The sequence below is a fragment of the Cornus florida genome, unplaced genomic scaffold, assembly GCF_030987335.1.
Source record: "Cornus florida cultivar Cherokee Brave unplaced genomic scaffold, ASM3098733v1 CherokeeBrave_3.0.0_Hap2_Chr04, whole genome shotgun sequence".
Classification (NCBI taxonomy): Eukaryota; Viridiplantae; Streptophyta; class Magnoliopsida; order Cornales; family Cornaceae; genus Cornus; species Cornus florida.
The window spans coordinates 54,447,251-54,474,308 of NW_026775574.1; the positions used below are offsets into that span (position 1 = coordinate 54,447,251).

Genomic DNA, 27,058 nt, shown 5'->3' on the forward strand with positions numbered 1-27,058 from the left:
GTCAACGAGGTCAAACTTTGTCGCACTGGAAAAAAAAAAAAATCTTTGTCACACTGAAAATGGGAACAATGCTAACTTCCCTTAAGATTGGGTAGGTTAGCAGAACCAATTGATAAATGGCAGAAAAAGTTGTCTTTCTTTCATATATCTTAAGGGTATTTATATTTTATACAGAATACACAAACCTATTCAAGGTAAGTCAACTATACAATTAATTTGACAACTAATACACGCTAACTCCTAATAGATAACAGCTAATACATGCTTAACTCCTAATAGATAACAGCTGTACACGCTAACTCTCCCGCTCAAGTTGGTGCATAGATATCGCACATGCCCAACTTGGATAGTGGTGTATGAAACGAGCCACTAGTAACACCATGAGTCATCATATCAGCCAGCTGGTTCGCACTCTTAATGTAACGAACCTCTATCACACCAGAATCCAGGTTATCCTTGATGTAGTTTCGGTCAAGTTTAATATGCTTAGTTCGATCATGTTGCACTGGATTATTAGCAATATCAATAGCTGTCGTATTATCACAAAAAATCAATATAGGTTTCTTTGGACCAAACCCAAGCTCACTTAAGAGAATCTTCAACCATGTAAGCTCTGTAATTGCATGATGAAGAGCACGGTATTCAGCTTCTGCACTAGACAACTATACCATATTCTGTTTCTTACTCCTCCAGGTCACCAAATTGCCTCCAACGAATGACACATACCCTGAAGTAGACTTCCTATCCAACTTGGCTCCCACAAAATCAGAATCTGTATAACCCACAATGTCTAGGTGTCCATGCCTGGAGAACATAATACCTTTACTTGGAGAGGGCTTTAGGTAAGCCAAAATACGATTCACTGCATTCATGTGTCGGTCACTCGGATTGTGCATGAATTGACTCACAACACTAACTGCATACGACAAGTCAGGCCTAGTGTGAGTCAGATAGATCAACTTCCCCACTAGTCTCTGATATCTCTCCTTGTTTGTCAGAATCTGATTAGGATAGATAGCTAAGCTATGATTTACTTCAATAGGAGTGTCTATAGGAACACACGCAGAGTTACCGGTTTCAGGCAAGAGATCTAATGTATACTTTCGTTGAGAGAGAAAAAGTCCCTGCTTGGACCGAGACACTTCAATGCCCAGAAAGTATTTCAGAACCCCCAACTCCTTCATTTCAAATTCCTCGGCCAAATAGCTCCGAAGCTTCTCTATCTCATTGGTGTTGCTACCTGTAACAATCATGTCATCCACATAAACGATAAGCAAAGTAATATCATCACCATTCCTCTTATAGAAGAGAGTGTGATCTACCAAAGCTTGCTTAAAACCATACTTCTTCATTGAGTAGCTCAACCTGCCAAACCATGCTCTTGGTGATTGTTTCAACCCATATAAAGCCTTCTTTAGCTTGCATACCTTACCTCCTTCAGGTGTAAGCCCCGGGGGAGGATCCATATACACCTCCTCTATCAAATCACCATGAAGGAAGGCATTCTTCACATCAAACTGTTGTAATGGCCAGTCCAAATTAACTGCGAGAGAGAGTATAACTCGAACAGTGTTCATCTTGGCCACAGGAGCGAAGGTCTCTTGATAATCAATCCCATAAGTCTGAGTGTATCCCTTGGCAACTAGTCTAGCCTTGTACCTCTCAACTGTTCCATCTGACTTATACTTCACTGTAAACACCCACTTACATCCCACGGTCTTCTTTTCTTGAGGTAACTCGACCAACTCCCAAGTAGAGTTCTTCTGGAGAGCCTTCATTTCCTCTACCATAGCAACTTTCCACTCAGGATCTCCAAGGGCATCCTGAAAATGACTAGGAACAGACACAGAAGATAACTAAAGGGCAAAAGCTAGGTGAGTCTTAGACAGACGGTGATAGGAAAAAAAAGCAGAGATAGGATAGACAACATCAGAAGAAAATTTGGAGAAACCCAACCTATCAGGTTCTTTACGATCATGAAAAGGATACCTCCTACCCTGATCACCAACTTATGGATTCAAGGCAGCAGTCTCCACAGAAGTTACAGGGTTAGAATTGATATCTGAAGTTGAAGTTAAAGGAGAAGAAACATGTACCTCAGAGTTAATCCTAGAAGATTCATCCGATGGCATGGTAGTATCATCAAGAGGGATACTAGAGTTAGAAGGAGGCGGCATGACAGTGGCATCCTTGTTCCTTCTCACATATACTTGTTCGAACAAGTGGGCTGGTCTTTCACCTATTTTTTCATCGAACTTAGTCTCCACATGATCAAGAGTATCTAAAGGTTCTCCTTTTTTTATAACAGCTGAATCCTCCTCCTTACCTGAAATCCACAACCTCTTTTCTTCCAGCCATAATCGTTCCTCTTCCTTACTACTAATCTCCCCCTGAAGAGGAATCAGAGATACATCCCCAGAAAAATAAGACTCTCTTTCACAAAACTGAACATCCATGGACACATAGTATTTACTTGTAGGAGGATGAAAACATTTATAGCCCTTTTGTGAATTAGAGTAACCAAGGAAGACACACTTAAGAGCACGAGGGTCAAGCTTATCCCTATGAAGAGAATGTATATGAACATAACACACACAACCAAAAACCTTAGGACAAAGATTAAGTGTAGAAGGAATAGAGTGAAATCGGGATAGCATTCTTAATGGAGTTTGATATTTAATTATACGATAAGGCATTCGGTTGATAAGAAAAACAATAGTCATGACAGCCTTAGCCCAGAAACGCTTAGGAACATTCATAGTAAAGCATAAGATACGAGCCACCTCTAAGAGATGACGATTCTTACGCTCTGCTATGCCGTTTTGTTGTGTTGTGTAGGTGCACGTTGTCTGGGGGAGGATGCCATGTTGTTTGAAGAAATCAGTAAGAGACGGATTCACACACTCACCACCATTGTTAGAATGGAAAACCTGAACCTGAGTATGAAATTAGGTGACAATCATTTTGTAAAACTGAGGAATAACATGTATTACATCACTCTTAGATTTTAGCAAATAAACCCAACTCACTCTAGTACAGTTATCAATAAAAGATACAAAGTATTTATGGCCCGAAGCAGAAGGAGTAGAAAAAGGACCCCACACATCTGTGTAAACACATGAAAAAGGAATAGGACTTTTATTGAAACTCACTTTAAAAGGAACACGATGGTTTTTAGCATAAATGCATTGTTCACACCCTAAACTAGAAGCAGAAATATTGCAAAATAACTTAGGAAATAAACGTTTTAAATAAGAGAAAGATGGATGTCCCAAACGACAATGCCATAAAAATATCTTCTCTCTGTCAGACTCTCTCTTTACTTGAAAACCACGGCTAGGTTCAGATTTTAACTCCCTTATCCCCTTCTCCAAGTAGTAAAGACCTCCTCTCTCCTTACCAATGCCAATCGTCATCTTCGTAAGATTGTCCTGAAGCACACAATGGGTAGAATGAAAAGTTACAGAACAATTAAGTTTTTTCGTAATTTTGCTAATGGAAAGAAGGCTGTTAGAGAGATTAGGTGCAAGTAAAACTGAAGACATGGAGAATGTAAGAGAAAGTGAGACATTCCCAGCCCCTGTAATTGGCATAGGAGTACCGTTAGCAACCTGAACAGACTTAACAGGTGAAGGTATTAGAGAGTCAAGTATGGAAGAGTTACTAGTCATATGATCAGTGGCCCCTGAATCAATAACCCGGGTGTTAGAAGCAGTAGAAATAAAGGCCAAACCAGAATTACCTCCTTGAGAAGACACTCGAGATACATGAGAAGCAGAAGATGGAGAAGTGTCGGGGATAGCAACCTGAGCAAATTTCTTGTTCTTCTTCTCAGCTTGCTTAAGCTTGAACCACTCCGGATAACCATGTTTCTTCCAGCAAACATCAACCGTATGTCTCGTACTATTGCAGTGAGTGTAGAGACGAGAAGTAGAGTCGGTAGAAGGAGGAGCTGGTCGGGAACTCCTTTGGACAGCAAGAGCCGAGGCCTCTGAGTGATCCTTTATTGCCATGGTGACCTGTCTCTGTGCTTCACGACGAACTAGAGAATATGCTTCTTCCATGCTTGGTAAAGGAGAGGTAGCTAGAACACGACTACTAACTTGATCCAAACTGTGATCCAAACCTGCAAGAAACATATAGACCCGATCTTCAGAAATACGCTTCCTCTGTTTCTCAATATCAGTTGCACACGTCATATGATTTGGTCTTCGATAATCAAGTTCCTTGAAGATTGAGTTCAGCTCATTGTAGTACTCTACAAGAGGCCGACCATCCTGACGCAATTGAAAGGACTTCTTCATCAGTTCATAAACCTGAGAAGAATCAGAGACATCAAGATAGCTTCTCTTTACCGCATCCCAAACCTCCCTGGCTGTTCCGCACTGCACAAAGTGGGACATCAGATTTACCGTCATGGAATTGATAAGCCAAGACTTGACTAGGGCATCTTCAGCCTCCCATTCATCATAGCTTGGATCATCCTCTGCAGGTGCAACCTTTCTCCCTGTGATATACCCCTTTTTCTGTCTACCAGCAATATGCATCTCCAAAATCTGAGACCAAACACGATAATTAGCACCATCCAATTTAATAGGAATGGGAGAAGAAGTTTCGTGAATAGTCATTGTGGAGAACTTCTTGCTGTCAGATGAATTTTCGGTTAGAGAGGAAGAATCAGTGGTTGTTGTGGCTGCCATGGATCGTGGCTAAGAGGTATTGAAGACAAGTAGCAGCAGCACAAAGAAGATTGCTGACTGCTGTTGCAGGTCTTTAGAAGTAAGGTTAAAATAGAAAAGAAAAGAGAAAGCAGCTGAAATTCCTTTTTTTTTTTTTTCCTCTGATACCAAATTGATAAATGGCAGAAAAAGTTGTCTTTCTTTTACATATCTCAAGGGTATTTATACAGAATACACAGACCTATTCAAGGTAAGTCAACTATACAACTGATTTGACAACTAATACACGCTAAGTCCTAATAGATAACAGCTAATACACGCTAACTCCTAATAGATAACAGCTAATACACGCTAACTCCTAATAGATAACAGCTGTACACGCTAACTGAACCCTATGGACATTTGTTACATTGTAAGTTAAACTAAGACACATTTACAGCCAGTTGCTGCTACCATTTCTTTGATGTTCTGTGTTGCTCTATGAAAACTAAATTAAATCACATTATTTTGCAGGTTCCTACAAAGAGAGTATTTCCTTCAAAAAGGCCAACTTCAACAAATGAAACAAAGGAATCCAAACAGGTCTGCCCCTCCCTGTTGCTTTCCCTTTTTTCAGTTTACCATATAACAGAACAAGGCATATTTGGTAATCTAAAAACTTATTACTTACCTTTTTTGCACCAGCAGAAGAAGGAAAACCTTAAAGAAGATGGCAACGAGGATGATCGTTATGAGGAAAGTGATGATGAAGGGCCTCAAAAGAAAAAGTTGAAAGTTCCGGTATATTATTATGCACATTCAATATCAGCTATATATCTTGCTCTATTATTAATTCTTTTGTTTGAGTGATCACCTAGTGCAATATGCTGCAGCTGACTGGTGTACCAGTTGCTGGAAAACAAAGCACAAAAGCTATGAAAAGGGGAGACAGCAGTGATGAGGAAAATTCTGATAACGAGCCTAAAAATGCGCCGCTAGTTAAGAAGGTAGAAGAGTTTGAAAATTGTGAAAATAAATTGATTAACAATCTTATGAGAATTAACTGGTTTTTCTAATTCATGCTTGAACGTAATTGGCACAGCCTACCCAAGTTTCAAAGAAAAGCAATAACTCTGATGAGGAATCTTCTGGAGAAGACACTTCCAAGAAAGAAGAGGAGCCACCTTCTAAAACTTTGAAGAAAAATGTGCATATCACTTCTTTAAATAATACTAGAAATTTGAATTAATACTTTAAAATATTATTTTTTCTGTTGAAGTTGGAATGTTCCAACTGTAATTTTTTTATTCTTGCTTTTGCATTAATTGATGCTCTTCTTATTCATGCTTGTATTTAATTGTGGCAGCTTACCAAAGTTAGAAATGTAAGGAGTTTTGAGGAATGTAGTTCGAGTGAAGACACTAATGGGGAAGAAGAGAATCTGCCTTCCAGAACTCCAAAGAAAAATGTGAAGACCACTTTCTAAAATAATACAGTTGAAATCTGATCTATCACGCATAAAAATAGGATTTTTCATAAAAAAAGGCAAAATTGTTTAGCTGCAATTTGTGATATTTGATGTGGCCTAACTTTGGTTGATGATTGCTAGGTCAGTCTTTTGCTGTAATTACACATCAGAAGTTGGACATGTGATGAATTTGAACTAATACTATAATTGCATACCGCAGGGAACTAAATAAAATAATTATTACAGATAAAATTGCCAATCACATGTTTCAGATTATCATTTTTAAAGAGATAAAAAAACCATGAGATTTAAATATGATAATTAGTGTATCTAATCTCTTATGATCAAACTATACTTGTTGTGTGCATGTATGATAAGGTGAGTTTGAGTTTGTATGGTGTGCTAAAATTGAATCTCTGCAATGGTTCGTATCTAATTTTAATTTTTTTTAAAAATTTATTTTAGGTTGACAAAAAGGGATGGTTGTTTTAGTTGGCATATGCATTTAATTTGTTTTGTGGATGAGAACTGTAGGAGCTGTTGGCTTGCTTTAGAAAAACTTCCTTCTGGTCATTCTCCAACAACGCGCGTTTAACTAAGCAAACTTTCTTGGCTAAACAGGATGTAGATGTAGAAATGGATGATGTAGTCGCCAAATCAGAGATCAAGCAAGCTGATACCATTGATTCCAGATCTGAAAAAAAAGCAGTAAGCACTAATTCAATTGATCTTATATGTTCTCTTCCAAACTTATTTTCCATCTATTTAAAGAAAGGTGTAAGCACTAATTCAATTGATGTTATATATTCTCTTTCAAACATATATATATATTTTTTGTATCATTAGTATAAACTATATGCCATAGAATTGGAAGAGAAATTGTAATAATTTCTGATGCAGGCACAAAGTCATGGCACTCCTGAACACGTGGGATCAAAAACACTGTTTGTTGGCAACTTATGCTTTTCTATTGAAAGAGCTGATCTGTATGTGTTCCTCACAAATTTGTTATATTTATCCAAGCCGATCTTTATCTGATTGCTATTTAATTCTACAGGGAGAACTTTTTTAAAGATGCAGGAGAAATTGTTGACATCCGTTTTGCAATGGATAATGACATTTTTAAGGGATATGGCCATGTTGATTTTGCCACAGTAGAAGCAACAAAAAAGGTTGTCTCCATTTAGGACTTGTAGAGAATTCTGAAACCTCGGTGATTGGATTGGTGGTGTTGGATCATTTAAATTGGTCAATTACAATGACTATGTTGTATAATGTTTTATTTGTTTCGGCCTATCAATACTATACCTCGTTCGACCCTTCCTCTCTTAACCAATCCATTTTTTATTGAACCACTAAAGTTGCTTGTTTTTCGATCTATTTTGTTGCTGATTGCCCCTTGGTTGAATTTTCAACTTGTCTGCGTTGAAATATAAATATCTTTAAGTTTCTACTTGCGAAACTTTTGATTCTAAAGGTTTCATGCTTTGGATATGTACAAATGTGTGTATAACAATGAGTACACCCATTTACATAACAAATTACTTGGTGCAATTGTAAAAAAGAGCATTATGGTTGTAACATTACTTTTTAAATGATGAATGGATAGCAAGGGGCTTCTGACTTGAGTTACAATAGTTCATATGTTAATTTGACAAACAAGTTACCACAAGAGGATTTGGTGAATTTTCCTTGAGGAAATAAAGCCAAACACCATGAAATAAAGTGGGAAAAATTTATTTTGCATGTAAAGGTTTTACAAGAAAAATATTTAACGAAAATTGTTTTACATGGAAACAAACAGAGCATATTGAATATGGGATACATGGTCATGTGGTGTTACCAGTGGTATTTTATTTCATTTTATTTTATTTGTAATGTGATGTTACCAGTAGTATATTATTTCATTTTATTTTGACTGTCCATTGTTATGCTCACAGCTGTTTTAATGTGTATATATCCGCATTCTGCACGTCAAACAAGAAATATGCTCATATCTGACATCTAAAATAATTAGTCTTGTTAGTTGTTTCTAGAACTTCTTGATGCACAATATCAGTGTATGATATTGATTTTGTAATAATCCAGTTAACTAAATTGATCCTTGGTGCTATTGGTATTATACTGAAAACACGGCTTAGCATATTATGTTCTCCCAGGTTACCTTAGCCTGTAACTGTTGTATTTGGGAAGGATCTGAGATATGTAATATATTGGTTGTTGTTGCTGTATCTTGTTCTTGAGCTCTGCTTCATATAAACAAATTTATTCAGTTTGTATTTTTACTAGGTATATATTTTTTAACTGCAGGCCATCAAGTTGGATGGTAAAGAGATATTACGTCGCCGTGTGAGACTTGATTTTGCCAGAGAAAGGGGCTCATACACTTCATTTCGCAGGTATAACTTGTTTTTTTTTTTTTTTTGAAGTAAAGTGTCATGAGTTACACTGATTCAATTTCATGAGTCTAATTTTTCATCACCAAAAACTATAGCAAGGAGAGAGACTCATATCAGAGGGGAGGGAGAGCTCAAGGGCTAACAATATTTATACGAGGTTTTGATAAAAGTGGTGGGGCCGATGAGGTCTGTTTTACAAGCGCATTTTACTCCAGCATTAGTGCTTCTTTTCTTTCTCACACTTCTGTATATATGTGATTGAATTTGTACCATTTATGAATTGCAGATTAGATGTGCATTGGAAGAACATTTTGGTTCTTGCGGAGAGTTTTCTAGAGTTTCCGTTCCAAAAGATTATAATGGTGGTGTTATAGGGTTTGTACATCTTTGCTGATTACTTTCTGCTATAATCTCGTAATTCTCGTAGGTCATTGTAGTAGTTGAATCGTGTATCCTACCGTGTAATGGTTTTCTTGCTTCTCTAATGGTTTATAATATGGGTTCATCTTGTAATTTACCTTTAATTTTTTTAAACAATTCAAAAATATGCGAAGATGCATAAACCATCAAATTCTATGCCAATTTAAAACATGTCTATATACTTGAAAAAAGTCATGTTCGATTTCCTTTCATATATTGATCACTAATATGCACATAAATGTCAAACCTGCATATTGTAGTTGTAGAATTTAAACTATGCGCTATTTTAGTATATCTCTGTTTTAATTTCGATCTTACAAATTTTGTAGATTCGATTTCGCATCCAATAGGAATCCTCCATGGACTCTTAAATGCCACAAAGTTTTCCTAGGTTGCAATGGAAGCAAACGAGTCTTTAAATTTGTTGTTTTATTCTAGATTATCCGTAAATAAAAAGGACTGCATGTATATTTGGGTAAGAAAATATTGAAGAATGACAGTTTTTAAACATGACAAGAACAATTAAATTATATGTGCAGCGTAGTAGCATTCTAAATGGCATGCATGTATCCTATGTGTCATAATATGCACCATCCATATATCAATCAGACAATGCATGCGGTATATTTTGCATTCTATATCCCGTGCATGAATTCCTTGTGTCATAATATACAACCTCCCTATATCTTTTAAAGATATTGACAGGATACAACATATAGGAGCAGTACAATATTGTTTCATCATAAAAATGAATCAAAAGTGCTTCAGTTTGTAGACTCCTTACTTTTTAGCAATTAAATTTTCACTGTATATTTATGTTATACTTCAGTTTTGAGATTCTATTTTGACTTTGTACCAGCTAAATTCAGTGTTGTGCTGTATTAAGCTAGTATGGTTGAAAGGATATCTAATGTTGCTAATATGTAGACAATTTATGATACATAGCTTAATTTCTTTTTCCTAAATGAAGAAAAAAAATTATAAATAGAACAATAATGTACAAGATAAAAAATGAGGGCATACCCTCATTAAACAATCAAACTTTATAGAGGGAGGAGGAAAGAACAGCAAGGGCATACCCTTGCTACACAAATCTCAAGACGAGACAATCTAGGTGATGATGTCCTGGAGGCATACCTCCAGCACATCCAAAACTTCCCAAAGAATACATTTAACCAACTATAGCTGGTTCTCTATGAGCTGAGCCATGAAGTCTGTTGTTCCTTTCAGTCCATAAGAAGTATAAAGTAGCTGAGAAAAGCACTCTGTACATCTTGTTTCTGATGCTTTTCACTGCAAATTGCTGAGAAAATGAGTTCACAAGGTCACCAAGAGTATGACTTCTTTGCAAATTCCACCTCATAATATCACCCAAGCTGCACCACACTTGCTACGAATAACAGCAACATCCAAAGACATGATCCACAGACTCCACCTGATTCAAACATAGGAGACACCTTGAAGCTAGTGATATACCTCTCTTTTAAAGATTATTGTTTGTCATGACAGCATTCTGGATAATCAGAGCAGAATAAACTGACCAACGAACCCTACCACCATTCCAGCATAGCTGTGCCCATCCAACTTGAGGTCTCTGAACCCTACAAGCCTCCCATCCTGCCCGAATGTGAACTGCTTGGACTGCCATGTTAAGAGATCTGGACCATCTTGGATATCAAAACCCTGCATATATCGCTGAATAACCCGAGTAGAACGACATAATTTAGTGCTATCGCACTGCTTGTTCACCAGAAAATTACTGAGAGAAGCCTGTTTATCAGTACACAATTACCTCAGTATCCTATGATTAAACTTCTCTGATAGGAACATACCCTCACACCATGGATCTAAAAAGAATTTAATCCCAGAGCCATCACCAATCTTATACCTGAAGTTCCGTTTAATCACATCCCTAACAGATATAATATCCTTCCAAATAGAAGACTGTGAATTCCTCATAACAACATGCCAGTAAGTAGACATCTTGACATTGCAATTCTGATACCAATCCACCCACAGTCTATCTTTGAAAAGGAGAAAGTCCCAGGCATATCAATATCAGCAATCCTCCTCACACCAAGCCCACCTTCCTCCATAGGAGCGGCCAATGTCATCCAATTAAGATCATGATGCTTGTGACAATCATCCTCATGACGCCATATAAAATTTCTGACCCTTCTCTCTATGATATTGACCACAGCAGCAGGCAAAGAATAAACAGAGGACCAATTGTGTACCATAGATATCACCACTGACCTAACCAGTTCAACCCTGCCAGCCATTTATAAATTCAAACCTCTCTATTTAGTAGTAGATGCCTCAAATTTTTCAATAAGAGTCCTACAATCCACCATCCTCGTACCCTTGTCAGAAATGGGCAATCCAAGATAAGTGAAAGGGAGAGTACCAGTCTTACAACCAAGAGTCCTCAATACTGTATTTCTTCTCTTCACAATTCATGTTAAGGAAACCTCTGACTTATCATTACTAACAGTGAGGCCAGAGGCATCCTCAAAATGCTACATGACCTTCTTAAGAGTAATAACAGAAGCTGTATTAGTCCCAACTACTACGAGCAGGTCATCTGCAAAAAATTGATGAGTGACAGGGACCTTGGCTCTTCTAGCAGCTACCCTGTCTATTTTCATGCTCTAACATCCCAGAAAGGTACTCAGTCACCAGAGTGAACAACAAAGGAGACAATGGACATCCTTGTCTCGGGCCTTTCCCAGACTTAAAGTGACCATATGGACTGCCAGTAATGAGAATAGAAAACCAGACAGAAGAAATATACTCCTTTAACCACCCAATCCATCTGCTCCCTAAACCAAACAACTGCATTAGCTGCAAGAGAAAAAGGCCACTGGACACTGTCGTAAGCCTTCTGGAGATCAACCTTCCAAGCAAGAGTAGGTTTAGCATTCTTGGCCCCAAACCCTCCATCAACTCATGAGCTAGAATTATGTTGTCTTGAATCTTACTCCCTTTGATGAAAGCATTATGTTCTTTCCCCACTATGTTGTCAGGAACTAGAACCAGTCTGTTTGCCATAATCTTGGCCTGAATTCACTCACCTTATCAGCCTTCTTCTTGGGAACAAGAGTGATAAAAATACTATTAATGCTCTTCCCCAATCCCCATGACAGGTTGATGAAAGAAATGAATGAAAACATCTGTAACATCTTCACCTACAATGCTCCAGTATTGTTGATAAAACCTTGTGGTGAAACCATCAGGGCCTGGAGCTCTTATCAGCTCCCATACTGAACACTGTAGCTTTCATTCTCTTGTTACCACAGCTTCTAATAAAGCAGCATCATCATCCCTCAAGGTTCTCTTAACAAACTCAGCATTAGGAAGAGATTTGGCAGTTGAATTACTAGTGAATATGTCAGAGAAGTGTTTGACCACCGGATTCTGGATACTTGAAGGATCATAGGTCAAGGTTCCATCCTCTAACTGCATTACAGTAATGTTATTCTTAGTCCTATTGTCCTTGATTTTCTGATAGAAGAACTTAGAGTTCCTGTCCTGGTCCTTGATTCATTTAATCCTGGCTTTTTGTGATAGAACTATTTCCTCATTGGATAGAGCACACTCAAACTGTCTTCTAGCCCTCTCTTCAGCAGCAATGGCTTCACCATTCATAGGATCAGAGGATAGAGCTAATTGACAGTCCTCAAGGGTTCTCCTGGAGGATATCACGCCCTCAAAGACAGATCGAAATTTATCCTTGTTCCAAGTTCTGACAGCAGACTTTGTGAGCTTGAGCTTCTATAGGATCACCAAACACACAACCTTGCCACACCTCATAGATAACCTGTCTAACAGCATCTTGTTGATTCCACACTCGTAAGAATCTGAAAGTCTTTGGTCCAGTAGCTACCTCCATAGGATAGTGAAAACAGAGACCCCAATGATCAGATATCATTGGGGTAGGCTTTGGGAGCAGAGAGAAGAATTTGTGAGTTAGGATAGTGTCATTCAACAAAGCTCTATAAAGTTGACCATAAATCCTCCTCTGGACAAACAGCTTATTACACCATGTATATTGACCATTGAAAGTAGGAATTTCAGTGAGGCTCAATTGATCAATAACATTACATCCATGTCCCATTAACTGCAGAAGATAAATCCACAAGATCCTTCCATAACTGTCTCCTCTCTGCAACAGCATTGGCAGCATAAACAAAAGAAGCAAAGAAAACTTTATTTGATCCACGAACCACCACCTTCAACAGAGTAACCTGAGCCTTACCTTCCAATATCTGGACATCAAGTCTCAAGTGATCCCATCCAAACCAGATCCTACCCCAACTGATAGCATCACAATTGTGAGACCAACTCCAGTCTCTATTGATTCTAGACTTAATAATGTCAAACTTATTTGTATGCACTCTAGTGCTAATCCCAACTAAGGATAAAGAGTGCTTACCCAACCAGGAGCGAACCTCATGTTGCATTCTTCTCCTGTCGAGTCCCCAGACATTCCAAAACCCAATCATAAAATAGAGGAGTTTGGTGGATTAGCTCCACCAGCAACCATACCTCTAGTTACGTGAACTTTATTAGGGTCAACATCAGCTTCCTTCTTCTTCTTCTTCTTCTTTGATGATTCACACCCCCGTGGAGACAAAGAGGTATTGGCATTACCCTCATCCTCAGAAACAGCTACGACAACCATTATGCCACTTTCAGCATTATCCTCTTAGAAGCTCCATTCACAGTCTTCTCAGCTGTGACTTCATCATTTTGAACCTGGTTAAGCTCTTTTGTCATCCTAATTGCACCCTCTTCTGCACATGGCACAATCTGCAAGGAGTTGGCCTCTACATCTACATTGCTAGAAATCACCACCGGGTTAGGATCACCTCCATCTACAGGTATGAACTTGCCCTTTTGTTTCACCACCCATTCCGAGATCACCTTCTTTTGGGGTTCAGGTTTCAGGGGGCATTTAGCCTTGGAGTGATCATAACCATTGCATTTCCTGCAAATTTGTGGCTTCCAATCACATTCAATTTTAACTTCACTAGGAATCCCATGGACATTAGCTTGAATCACCTTAGGGAGTTCCTCATGTACATCTATTTCCACCATAACCTTCACAGAGCTCCCATGATCCCTAGCCATGGTGACTTCATCAAGAAAAAGAGGTTTTGAAAATTTCGAACAAACCTTAGAGATGGCTATGGCACTCCTGCAATGAATGGGCAGTCCAACCAAGCGAATCCAAATGGGCACAGACCCTAGGACCTCCTCCAAATTCGCATTCTTATCCCACCGTTTCAAGATCATAGGCCGGCCTTGATATGTATGAATTCTCTGCAATATGGTATTCACAACATCCTCTGATTCAACATATGGTATTCACAACATCCTCTGATTCAAGCCGAACCATGAAGAAACCCTTGGGCATGTTGATTGCCTTAAAAGAGCCAACACTCTTCTAAATATCTTCAGAAAGTCATGGAAGTTGGGAAATAAGGCTGTTTCCCCACCAAATACCCTGCTATCAAGTGTTTCCACAAGTCGATTTCCTCCTTGATATCCTCTTCCAGTATGTGTACCACCGGAGCATCATTGTTGTCACATATGTATGACAAGTTGACAACTGCTCCATCTTCTTCTGTGCTGCACCATCAAAGAAACTCCTCCATGAAGTTTTAGGAGGCTCGGATGTGTGAGGATTAACTGCCCCCACTAGCGGGTTGGAGGAGGTAGCTATTGGAGTTGCTGCACAATCAACCGGATCCTCTGATACCAGTTGTTGTGGCGGAAACGCAAGAAACAACGCTGTTTGAGGAATAATATAAGCAATCACGAAAGAGAAAAAAACAATCACACACAAAAACACAAGGTATACATGGTTCACCCAAATCTTAGGGTTACGTCCATGGAGCGCACTGAAAAATTTCACTATGAAAAAGATGAAGAATTACAATGGAGAATTTTCTCTCAAGCTCTCTTAATTGCTCTCTCTTGTGTTGGCGCAAATTAATCAATTATACAACACGTATGATAATCCTCTCTTCAAATTATCTTACACACCCTAAAATCTGATTAAGGTTGATATATATAGTCCCAGAAAATGGAACACAACTTGTCCTACAAGAACTTGCCTTTTGTAGAGTCCAAAACCAATAAGGAAGTTAAATCACGTAGGTTCCCAGGGGAGTTGAACCGGTTTAGCTCATTTGAACCGGTTCAGCTCATTTGAATTGGTTCAACTTTGTTACCCAAACGTGTTGCAACTCAATGCGTCACTTGAACCGGTTCAACTTTGGCAGTAGCGAAAGTCCAAATTTACCACTCCGGTTGAACCGGTTCAAACACACTGAACCGGTTCAAACGTGCCAGTAGCCAATGTAGAGACCAAATCGACAAACTTGAACCTCCCAAACCCTTCACGTAATCAGCACGTGATCAGACTCGACAAAACCACAATAGTAGCCCCCACCTACATTGTCTGAAACCCACATCTCCCTCACCGGAACCCTAGCCCGCTAGGAAGGGCTAAGAAAAAGAAACCCAAACTTCAGAAACCCTAAGTCGCTTAAATGTCTGACGGGAGGGGTTTTTCCCTTTACTTTTCTTTTTTCATGAGTTGAAAATTATTATTATTATTTTTGTGTATGATACATAGCTTATTTGTGTTCCTTAAGAAGAAATCCATCCGAAAAATTTCATGTTTTTGTGATATCTCTAGTTGCGGGCAGTAGAAATTGAATACGTTCTCAAGTGCTAATTTTAAGGGATGAAAATGTTGCTTTAACTTGCCAGGAAAATAGGCGCTTCTCAAAGGAATGAGAGTTAAATGAACAGATAATACGAACACTAGGTATACAATTTGACCCCTTAGAAATTAATTTCATGACTAATGGTTGAATGGGTCTTTAAACTGTCAAGTGTAGCAGATTGGTGTGATGCTATGACATCATCGGAGGTGTGTTCTCTTAGGTTCTTTTAAAAAGGTGATATTTTGAAGATTGTGGTGGAAGCCAGCTCTATTTAAGAAAGCACCTCTATTCACAATTTCTCTTTTACATCTTTTTTGATTCTGATGTTTCGGATTCTTTTTTATTTTCCACTTGTCTGATTCTTTTTTGTTGCCTAAGGTTGGGGCTGATGAACTGCATATGTTCTGAGTAATGACGACTTCTCTCGCATCTTTTGTGGTGGCAGGTTTGCTTACATTGACTTTAGGGACAGTGATGGTTTCAACAAAGCTCTTGAACTCAATGGATCTGAACTTGCAGGCAGTACCTTGACAGTGGAAGAGGCAAAGCCACGTTTCAGAACTGGTGGTGGTTGGAGTGGTGCAAGAGGTACTGGTTGGAGTGGTGGAAGAGATGCTGGTTGGAGTGGTGGAAGAGATTCTCATTGGAGTGGTGCAAGAGATGCTGGTTGGAGTGGTGGAAGAGATGCTGGTTTGAGTGGTGGAAGATATGCTGGTTGGAGTGGTGGAAGAGATGCTGGTTGGAGTGGTGGAAGAGATGCTCGCTGGAGTGGTGGAAGAGATGCTGGTTGGAGTGGTGGAAGAGATGCTTGCTGGAGTGGTGGAGGAGATGCTGGTTTGAGTGGTGGAAGAGATGCTCGTTGGAGTGGTGGAGGAGATGCTGGTTTGAGTGGTGGAAGAGATACTGGTTGGAGTGGTGGAAGAGATGCTCGCTGGAGTGGTGGAGGAGATGCTGTTTTGAGTGGTGGAAAAGATGCTGGTTGGAGTGGTGGAAGAGATGCTCGCTGGAGTGGTGGAAGAGATACTGGTTTGAGTGGTGGAAGAGATGCTGGTTTGAGTGGTGGAAGAGATGCTGGTTCTCAGTTTGGTGGTAGACGTGGAGGTGGCTGGTTTGGTAATGGTGGCAGATGATGTGGAACACCCATCAGACCAAGCTTGTGTAGGCCTTACTGGTACGTAATCTTCATGCTCGTTTAAATCATCTTATAGTCATTGTAATAATGTAATTGCTAGACGTGGTCTTGGGGAATTAATTGGTTGAATTTGCTATTTGGTAAATTAAAATGAATCTGTAAGAAATAAAATAAATCATTTTGAAAACAAATCCATTGGGGTGAAAACGATTTTGGATTGCATTGCTCCAGTCATCCTCCTTATATGAGTGTGAGAGGTTATGTGGAATGAATAGTTGCCCAGTGCAATATGCTTTTGCTGACGTGGGGCACTATATTACTTAAAACAACATTAATTAATTATTATTATTTTTTCCTGAATGGGGTGGTTTCATAGAAATAGAACCATAAAGCACCATTAATTTTCCTTTGGATGTGATATTACCAAGGACCGGAACCCAAGGTTATGATAGAGAGCCGCACAAGGAAAAACACAGGACCTAGTTTCGGTGGGTTTGTAGAAATGATTAACTGTTTTAACTAATTTTCAAAATTAAAACAGATTTAGTACAAGTTTTAACTTAAAAATCTTGCCGATAGTAAAAAACATATGTAATCCAGAGTAATTTAAAATAATACACAACAGATTTTTATCTGGAAAACTCTACAAAGGGTAATCTACGCGACTTCGTTCTGGCAAAACCAAATCCACTGTAAAAAAGAAGGTTTACAATCAGGTTAACAGACTTTACCCCAAGAATCCCTGGAAACTATTTAAGCTAGAAACTGAAATAAGGTATGGACTCAATTTGTACTACGAAATTTGTGAACATAAGTCCTATTGACATAACACGATTGATAATTTTATAAATAAAAGCTCAAATATACTATAAACCTAAATCAGCTAAAAATAATTTTTTTTGATAATTAAATAATGTAATAATTATAGTTTTTATTTTATTTTAAATTTGATGAGACATTTTGATTATAAGATTTGTACTTTGAGTTTATTTTTATTATTTTTCAACTTTTGGAAATCCCAACAAAAGTTGTAATTCCATATTTTATCATCTGATGCAACCTTTATAATCAAATTAAGGGTTAAAATCATAAAACCCCCACTACTTTCAAATATGTGTCATAACACCCCAACCTAAATTTCATTAAAAAGTGATCACATTGCCCCAATATCCGTGTCCAACCCGTTAATCGGGCTGTGAAATGACAAATTTGACCCTAATATTTAATGTTAAATTTAAAACTGAAAATTAATTTTTTTTTAAAAAACTACAAGAATACCCTTTAAGTGAAGGGGTTGTCTACTTCTTACCCTCTCTCTCTCTGTGCAATCTCTGCTCACCGGGTTGACTCACCCGACTCGCCCTTCTTCAGAAATTGTTCAGACCATCAAAGCCCACAAGACCTTCTCCAACGTCTCTCCGATCACCGTGTTCTCCAATTCCACAGCCAATCAACCTTTGGATTCCATTTTGTTTGGTATCCAAATTTAAGACCAAATAGTCCAAAACCATCTTTCAATCTGCAGAAGATCTCTAGAGACAAATCTTTTGGAAAAAGCATCTTCACTTTTTATGCTTATGTTAATTTAATTGACAGATACAAAATTTATATACGTATATTGTGATATCTCTGCATCTAATCCAACATCATTGGGTTATCTGTCTTGTAAAAGCTGAATCATCCATATCAGTCTCAGATTCTCAAACACCAACTTCTTCTAATAAAACCCAGTACAAGCAAGAAATCGAAAAAAGTTGACATATAGATAATTAGCTGTATTGTTGACTATATAACTGTTAACATATATAGATAATTAGCTTTACATGTGCTGATTAGGTGTTGATTAGCATAGTTATAGGAGCTGATTTTTAGTCTTTAATTTCTTTCCTTTTTTGTAATTATTTCTTTCCTCCTTTGTAATTATTTGTGTACTATTTAAATCCTCCACAAGGAGAAGAATAAACATGGAGAATTGTTCCTATTCCTTTATCTCTAGAGATATCTTCAAGGTGTCAGAGCCATCTAGAAAGGAAATTATAAATCCTATTTTTCTTTTAGGGTTTTCTGCAAATATATCTTATTTACCCAAACACCAGTTTTTTTCTATCACCCCGAACCTACCGACAACCTTGCCCGCCACCACAGACCAGGTATCCTTATTTGACTTTATGGCAGACAAGATTGAAACCTCTGTGACTTTTGAGATTGATTCTCAGACTCTAATGATTCCTCCAACCGCATCTAACCTGCATCAAGATCTGATGAATGTCCTATTGTTGCCTCATAAACTTGATGGCACCAATTATCTGGCTTGGTCACACTTTGTGAAGTTGTATACCGGTTGGGGTATTTAACTAGGGAAAAGCCCCGACCTGAGATCAATGACCCAACTTTCACGACTTGGGTTGTAGAAGATGCAATACTTTGCTCTTGGCTCCTCCAAAATATGACCTCTGATCTTAGTCTTGGGTATATGCGGCTCAAGTCCACTAAAGATATTTGGGATGCAGTATCTCAGACTTATTCTGTGGGAGGAAATGAGGCACAAATTTATGAGTTGAAGCGTAGTATTCAGGCTACTATTGAGCAGGGAAGGACATTGGAGGCATATTACAATGCCCTCCAAGCTTTGTTGCAAGAGCTCGACTATTATCAACCTTGTGAAATGGAATGTGTTGATGATACCGCTTTGTTGAATAAGCATATTGAAAAAGAACGCGTTTTTGAGTTTCTTGCTGGTCTTAACTTAGATCTGGACCAAATAAGGAATCAGGTGCTTGGAAAAGATCTGTTTCCTTCTTTGCGTGAGGCCTATGCTTATGTGCGTACCCAGGCCCTTCGACGATCTGCTATGCTCATGCCACCTTCTCCAGAAGGATCTGCTTTGGTTTCTACCACAAGTCAATCACCTCGGGTATCATTAGCACATCAGACCGATCCTCCACTAACTGCAGCATTTGGTAATATTGCTAAAACTACTAAATCTGATGACAAAGATTGTTTGGTTTGTGATTATTGTAACTAGACTAGACATGTGAGAGAATGATGCTTTAAACTTGATGGTTATCCGCCTTGGTGGCCGGGAAAAAAGGGTGACAAAGGTGAAGGCAGTAAGGGCGGAAAAGGGTGTCGTTCTAGCTTCAAGGCTCATTATACCTCTTCCAGTAATCAGAATGGCGACCAATCTGCTGCTAAGTCTCTTCTGGTCAAATGGAACAAATGATTCAGGAGTGTGCTCGTTTGCTCTCTACTAAAGGGTCCAGTTTTTAAGCCACGTCCTCAGGTAACCTCGGTCATTGTTTTAGTGTATCCGGTAAGTCTTCCTTAGAATCTTGGGTTATAGATACAGGGGCAACTGATCACATGAACTCTATATCTCATTTTTTCTCATGTTATTCCTCACATACTAAAACTTGTGTCACAACTGCTGATGGTTCACCAACCCCTGTGATTGGTGAAGGTTCAGTCACTCTTTTTGATTCTTTGCCTCTTTCCAATGTTCTTCATGTCCCTAGATTGTCCAATAATCTGCTGTCTATCAGTCAACTTACTAAAACCTTAAACTGTTCTGTCACGTTTTTTTGACACATTGTATATTTCAAGATCTCCAAACGGGGGCGAGGATTAGTCATGGTAGTGAACGAGGTGGCCTCTATCTCTTGGATATACCAGCTGCTTCAACCTCAGTTCATGTTGTGCAGTCCACTACTGGTTTATCCCGTGACATTTGGTTATGGCACAAGCGTTTAGGACATCCGCCATTTTATTATTTAAAAAAATTGTTTCCTTCTTTATTTTCTGCTGTTGATGTTTCTCAATTTCAATGTGAAACTTGTGAACTTGCTAAACATCATAGGGTACCTTTTCCATTAAGTCTTAATAAAAGTGCATTTCCTTTTGCTCTTGTTCATAGTGATGTTTGGGGCCCTTCTCGTGTAACTAATTTGTCAGGTGCTAAATGTCACATTCATTGATGACTACTACCGAGTTACTTGGGTTTATCTGATGAAAGAAAAAAGTGAAGTTTTCTCTATTTTTAAGTCCTTTCATCAAATGACCCATACACAGTACAATTCAAAGATAAAAGTCTTCCGCTCTGATAATGGGGGTGAGTACATTTATTCGGGTCTCCAATCCTATTTTTTTAACCATTGCATTATTCATCAAACTTCTTGCACTGATACCCCTCAACAGAATGGAGTAGCCAAACGAAAAAATCGTCATCTTCTCGAAGTATCCCGTTCTCTGCTTCTATCAATGATAGTACAAAAGTCATATTGGGGGGAGGTTGTCCTCACAACAACTTATTTGATCAATTGGATGCCTTCCAGAGTTCTTCAATACCAAACTCCACTTCAGGTCTTCACTACTTGCTCGCCATTTACTGTTAATCATCTTCCTCCTCGAGTCTTTGGTTGTATAAGCTTTGTCCATGTACACCATAGTAGTAAGCTTGACCCTCTTTCCCTCGAATGCATTTTTCTCGGTTATTCTGCTACTCAGAAGGGTTACAAGTGTTATCACCCTCCGTAAAAAAAATTCTGTCTCTATGGATGTTACTTTTCACGAGGAACAAGCCTATTTTTCTAGTCTTGCTTTTACGACATATCTTCAGGGGGAGACCTTGAGTAGTGAAGAAAAGTCTTATATTGTGCCTATGTTTGAATTAGAGTGGAAATGAAACAAATGAAAAAAATGGAAAAAATGAAAAAGCAGAAGGCGGTTCTTTGACTCTCCCTCCAAAAAGCCATCATATGTCTTCATTTGAGTTGGTATATCTAAGAAGAGAAAGGTTACCTCTCGAGCAAAATGACCAGCCCCGACAACAGGTAATCCCGAGGTAGAGTTTGTTAAATCTCCATTCTCTTTTGTTGATAATAGTTCTGTAGATCCTAATGCTTCAGATGATTCTAATGTTGTTAATGACTTAGAATTGCCTATTGCCTTGAGAAAATCACATCGTACTTGTCAGTCAAAATATAAATATCCTATTTCAAGTTTTATGTCTTCTCATCGTCTCTCACCATCCTTTAAGGCTTTTGCCCATCAGCTGTCTTCTGTAGCTATTGCTAAAAAATTACAGGATGCACTTGACAATCCAAGGTGGAAAGAGGTGATGGTTGAAGAATTGAGAGCTCTCCGAAAAAACTCTACGTGGGAGTTAGTGGAGTTGCCGAAAGGGAAGAAAAGTGTTGGCTGCAAATGGGTGTTTACCATAAAGCATAAGGCAGATGGGTCGATTGACCGATACAAGGCAAGAGGTGGCAAAGGGTTATACTCAGACATATGGCATTGAATATCAGGAGACGTTTGCTCCAGTTGCGAAAATGAATACTATTCGGGTTTTGCTATCTTTAACAGCCAACCTAGAGTGGACTCTCCAACAGTTTGATGTTAAGAATGCTTTCCTCTATGGCAATCTAGAGGAGGAAGTGTAAGTTAGCGTGTATAGCTGAATGTACAGCTGTTATCTATTAATAGTTACAGCTGTTATCTATTAGGAGTTAGCGTGTATTAGTTGTCAAATTAATTATATAGTTGACTTACCTTGAATAGGTCTGTGTATTCTGTATAAATACCTTGAGATATATGAAAGATAGATAACTTTTTCTGCCATTTATCTATTTGGTATCAGAGCTGAAAAAAAAAAAAGAAAAGGGAAAGGAATTTCCGCTGCATTCTTTTCTTTTCTTTTCTTTTGCTGCTACTTGTCTTCAATACCTCTTAGCCACGATCAATGGCAGCCAAAACAACCACTGATTCTTCCTCTCTAACCGAAAATTCATCTGACAGCAAGAAGTTATACACGATGACTATTCACGAAACTTCTTCTCCCATTCCTATTAAATTGGATGGTGCTAATTATCCTGTTTGGTCTTAGATTTTGGAGATGCATATCGCTGGTAGACAGAAAAAGGGGTATATCACAGGGAGAAAGGTTGCACCTGTAGAGGATGATCCAAGCTTTGATGAATGGGAGGCTGAGGATGCCCTAGTCAAGTCTTGGCTTATCAATTCCATGACGGTAAATCTGATGTCCCACTTTGTGCAGTGTGGAACAGCCAAGGAGGTTTGGGATGCGGTAAAGAGAAGCTATCTTGATGTCTCTGATTCTTCTCAGGTTTATGAACTGATGATGAAGTCCTTTCAATTGCGTCAGGATGGTTGGCCTCTTGTAGAGTACTACAATGAGCTGAACTCAATCTTCAAGGAACTTGATTATCGAAGACCAAATGATATGACGTGTGCAACTGATATTGAGAAACAGAGGAAGCGTATTTCTGAGGATCGGGTCTATATTTTTGTTGCAGGTTTGGATCATAGTTTGGATCACCAAGCCTGGAAGAAGCATATTCTCTAGTTCGTCGTGAAGCACAGAGACAGGTCACCATGGCAATAAAGGATCACTCAGAGGCCTCGGCTCTTGTTGTCCAAAGGAGTTCCCGACCAGCTCCTCTTTCTACCGACTTTAGTTCTCGTCTCTGCACTCACTGCAATAGTACGAGACATACGGTTGATGTTTGCTGGAAGAAACATGGTTATCCGGAGTGGTTCAAGCTTAAGCAAGCTGAGAAGAAGAACAAGAAATTTGCTTAGGTTGCTATCACCGACACTTCTCCATCTTCTGCTTCTCATGTATCTCGAGTGTCTTCTCAAGGAGGTAATTCTGGTTTGGCATTTATTTCTACTGCTTCTAACACTTGGGTTATTAATTCAGGGGCCACTGATCATATGACTAGTAACTCTTCCATACTTGACTCTCTAATACCTTCACCTGTTAAGTCTGTTCAGGTTGCTAATGGGACTCCTATGCCAATTACAGGGGCTGGGAATGTCTCACTTTCTCCTACATTCTCCATGTCTTCAGTTTTACTTGCACCTAATCTCTCTAACAGCCTTCTTTCCATTAGCAAAATTACCAAAAAACGTAATTGTTCTGTAACTTTTCATTCTGCCCATTGTGTGTTTCAGGACAATCTTACGAAGATGACGATTGGCATTGGTAAGGAGAGAGGAGGTCTTTACTACTTGGAGAAGGGGGTAAGGGAGTTAAAATCTGAACCTAGCCGTGGTTTTCAAGTAAAGAGAGAGTCTGACAGAGAGAAGATATTTTTATGGCATTGTCGTTTGGGACATCCATCTTTCTCTTATTTAGAACGTTTCCTAAGTTATTTTGCAATATTTCTGCTTTTAGTTTAGGGTGTGAACAATGCATTTATGCTAAAAACCATCGTGTTCCTTTTAAAGTGAGTTTCAATAAAAGTCCTATTCCTTTTTCATGTGTTTACACAGATGTGTGGGGTCCTTTTTCTACTCCTCCTGCTTCGGGCCATAAATACTTTGTACCTTTTATTGATGACTATACTAGAGTGAGTTGGGTTTATTTGCTAAAATCTAAGAGTGATGTTATACATGTTATTCCTCAGTTTTACAAAATGATTGTCACCCAATTTCATACTCAGGTTCAGGTTTTCCATTTTGACAACGGTGGTGAGTATGTGAATCCGTCTCTTACTGATTTCTTCAAACAGCATGGCATCCTTCCCCAGACAACGTGCGCCTACACGCCACAACAAAACGGCATAGCAGAGCGTAAGAATCGTCATCTCTTAGAGGTGGCTCATACCTTATGCTTTACTATGAATGTTCCTAAGCGTTTCTGGGCTGAGGCTGTCAAGACTGCTGTTTTTCTTATCAACCGAATGCCTTCTCGTATAATTAAATATCAAACTCCATTGAGAATGCTATCCCGATTTCACTTTATTCCTTCTACACTTAATCTTTGTCCTAAGGTTTTTGGTTGTGTGTGTTATGTTCATATACATTCTCTTCATAGGGATAAGCTTGACCCTCGTGCTCTTAAGTGTGTCTTCCTTGGTTAGTCTAATTCACAAAAGGGCTATAAATGTTTTCATCCTCCTACAAGTAAATACTATGTGTCCATGGATTCAATTTTGTGAAAGCGAGTCTTATTTTTCTGGGGATGTATCTTTGATTCCTCTTCAGGGGGAGATTAGGAGTAAGGAAGAGGAACGATTATGGCTGGAAGAAAAGAGGTTGTGGATTTCAGGTAAGTGAGAGGATTCAGCTGTTATAAAAAAAAGGAGAACCTTTAGATACTCTTGATCATGTGGAGACTGAGTTCGATGAAAAAATAGGTGAAAGACTAGCCCACTTGTTCAAAGAAGTATATGTGAGAAGGAGCAAGGATGCCACTGTCATGCCACCTCCTTCTAACTGTAGTACCCCTCTTGATGATACTACCATGCCATCGGATGAATCTTCTAGGATTAACTCTGAGGTACATGTTTCTTCTCCTTTAACTTCAACTTTAGATATTAATTCTAACCCTGTAACTTCTGTGGAGACTGCTTCCTTGAATCCACAAGTTGGTGATCAGGGTAAGAGGTATCCTTTTCGTGATCGTAAAGAACCTGATAGGTTAGGTTTCTCCAAATTTTCTTCTAATGTTGTCTATCCTATCTCTGATGTTGTTTCCTATCACCGTCTATCTAAGACTCACCTAGCTTTTGCCCTTCAGTTGTCTTCTGTGTTTGTTCCTAGTCATTTTCAGGATGCCCTTGGAGATCCTAAGTGGAAGGCTGCTATGGTAGAGGAAATGAAGGCTCTCTAGAAGAACTCTACTTGGGAGTTGGTCGAGTTACCTTAGGAAAAGAAGACAGTGGGATGTAAGTGGGTGTTTACAGTGAAGTATAAGTCAGATGGGACAGTTGAGAGGTACAAGGCTAGACTAGTTGCAAAGGGATACACTCAGACTTATGGGATTGATTATCAAGAGACCTTCGCTCCTGTGGCCAAGATGAACACTGTTCGAGTTATACTTTCTCTCGCAGTTAATTTGGACTGGCCATTACAACAGTTTGATGTGAAGAATGCCTGCCTTCATGGTGATTTGATAGAGGAGGTGTATATGGATCCTCCCCCGGGGTTTACACCTGAAGGAGGTAAGGTATGCAAGCTAAAGAAGGCTTTATATGGGTTGAAACAATCACTAAGAGCATGGTTTGGCAGGTTGAGCTACTCAATGAAGAAGTATGGTTTTAAGCAAGCTTTGGCAGATCACACTCTCTTCTATAAGAGGAATGGTGATGATATTACTTTGCTTATCGTTTATGTGGATGACATGATTGTTACAGGTAGCAACACCAATGAGATAGAGAAGCTTCGAAGCTATTTGGCCAAGGAATTTGAAATGAAGGACTTGGGGGTTCTGAAATACTTTCTGGGCATTGAAGTGTCTCGGTCCAAGCAGGGACTTTTTCTCTCTCAACGAAAGTATACATTAGATCTCTTGGCTGAAACTGGTAACTCTGCGTGTGTTCCTATAGACACTCCTATTGAAGTAAATCATGGCTTAGCTATCTATCCTGATCAGATTCCGACAAACAAGGAGAGATATCAGAGACTAGTGGGGAAGTTGATCTATCTGACTCACACTAAGCCTGACTTGTCGTATGCGATTAGTGTTGTGAGTCAATTCATGCACAATCCAAGTGACCGACACATGAATGCAGTGAATCGTATTTTGGCTTATCTAAAGTCCTCTCCAGGTAAAGGTGTTATGTTCTCCAGGCATGGACACCTAGACATTGTGGGTTATACAGATTCTGATTTTGCGGGAGCCAAGTTGGATAGGAAGTCTACTTCAGGGTATGTGTCATTCGTTGGAGGCAATTTGGTGACCTGGAGGAGTAAGAAACATAATATGGTATCGTTGTCTAGTGCAGAAGCTGAATACTGTGCTCTTCATCATGCAATTACGGAGCTTACATGGTTGAAGATTCTCTTAAGTGAGCTTGGGTTTGGTCCAAAGAAACCTATATTGATTTTTTGTGATAATACGGCAGCTATTGATATTGCTAATAATCCTGTGCAACACGATCGAACTAAGCATATTGAACTTGACCGAAACTACATCAAGGATAACCTGGATTCTGGTGTGATAGAGGTTCCTTACATTAAGAGTGCGAACCAGCTGGCTGATATGATGACTCATGGTGTTACTAGTGGCTCATTTCATACATCACTATCCAAGTTGGGCATGTGCGATATCTATGCACCAACTTGAGGGGGAGAGTTAGCGTGTATAGCTGAATGTACAGCTGTTATCTATTAAGAGTTATAGCTGTTATCTATTAATAGTTACAGCTGTTATCTATTAGGAGTTAGCGTGTATTAGTTGTCAAATTAATTGTATAGTTGACTTACCTTGAATAGGT

General features: G+C 38.9%; 1 protein-coding gene across 10 annotated transcripts in view; it reads left to right on the plus strand.

The window, feature by feature from the left end:
- LOC132303266 (nucleolin 1-like) overlaps positions 1 to 27,058 on the plus strand; it is a 33,398-nt gene that overhangs the window by 2,703 nt on the left and 3,637 nt on the right. For 8 of the 10 annotated variants that reach the window (XR_009481157.1, XM_059800455.1, XM_059800457.1 and 5 more), the window contains 12 exons: positions 5,193 to 5,261; positions 5,364 to 5,459; positions 5,552 to 5,665; positions 5,761 to 5,865; positions 6,025 to 6,126; positions 6,748 to 6,834; positions 7,027 to 7,112; positions 7,184 to 7,298; positions 8,437 to 8,525; positions 8,621 to 8,711; positions 8,812 to 8,900; positions 16,131 to 16,856. Coding sequence is in view for 9 of the 10 variants with exons in the window: in XM_059800455.1 (XP_059656438.1) it covers positions 5,193 to 5,261; positions 5,364 to 5,459; positions 5,552 to 5,665; positions 5,761 to 5,865; positions 6,025 to 6,126; positions 6,748 to 6,834; positions 7,027 to 7,112; positions 7,184 to 7,298; positions 8,437 to 8,525; positions 8,621 to 8,711; positions 8,812 to 8,900; positions 16,131 to 16,815 (1,728 nt within the window). In the remaining variant the exon portion in view is untranslated. The remainder of the gene's footprint in view (positions 1 to 5,192; positions 5,262 to 5,363; positions 5,460 to 5,551; positions 5,666 to 5,760; positions 5,866 to 6,024; positions 6,127 to 6,747; positions 6,835 to 7,026; positions 7,113 to 7,183; positions 7,299 to 8,436; positions 8,526 to 8,620; positions 8,712 to 8,811; positions 8,901 to 16,130; positions 16,857 to 27,058) is intronic. The other 2 variants (XM_059800456.1, XM_059800458.1) reach the window with 2 other exon arrangements.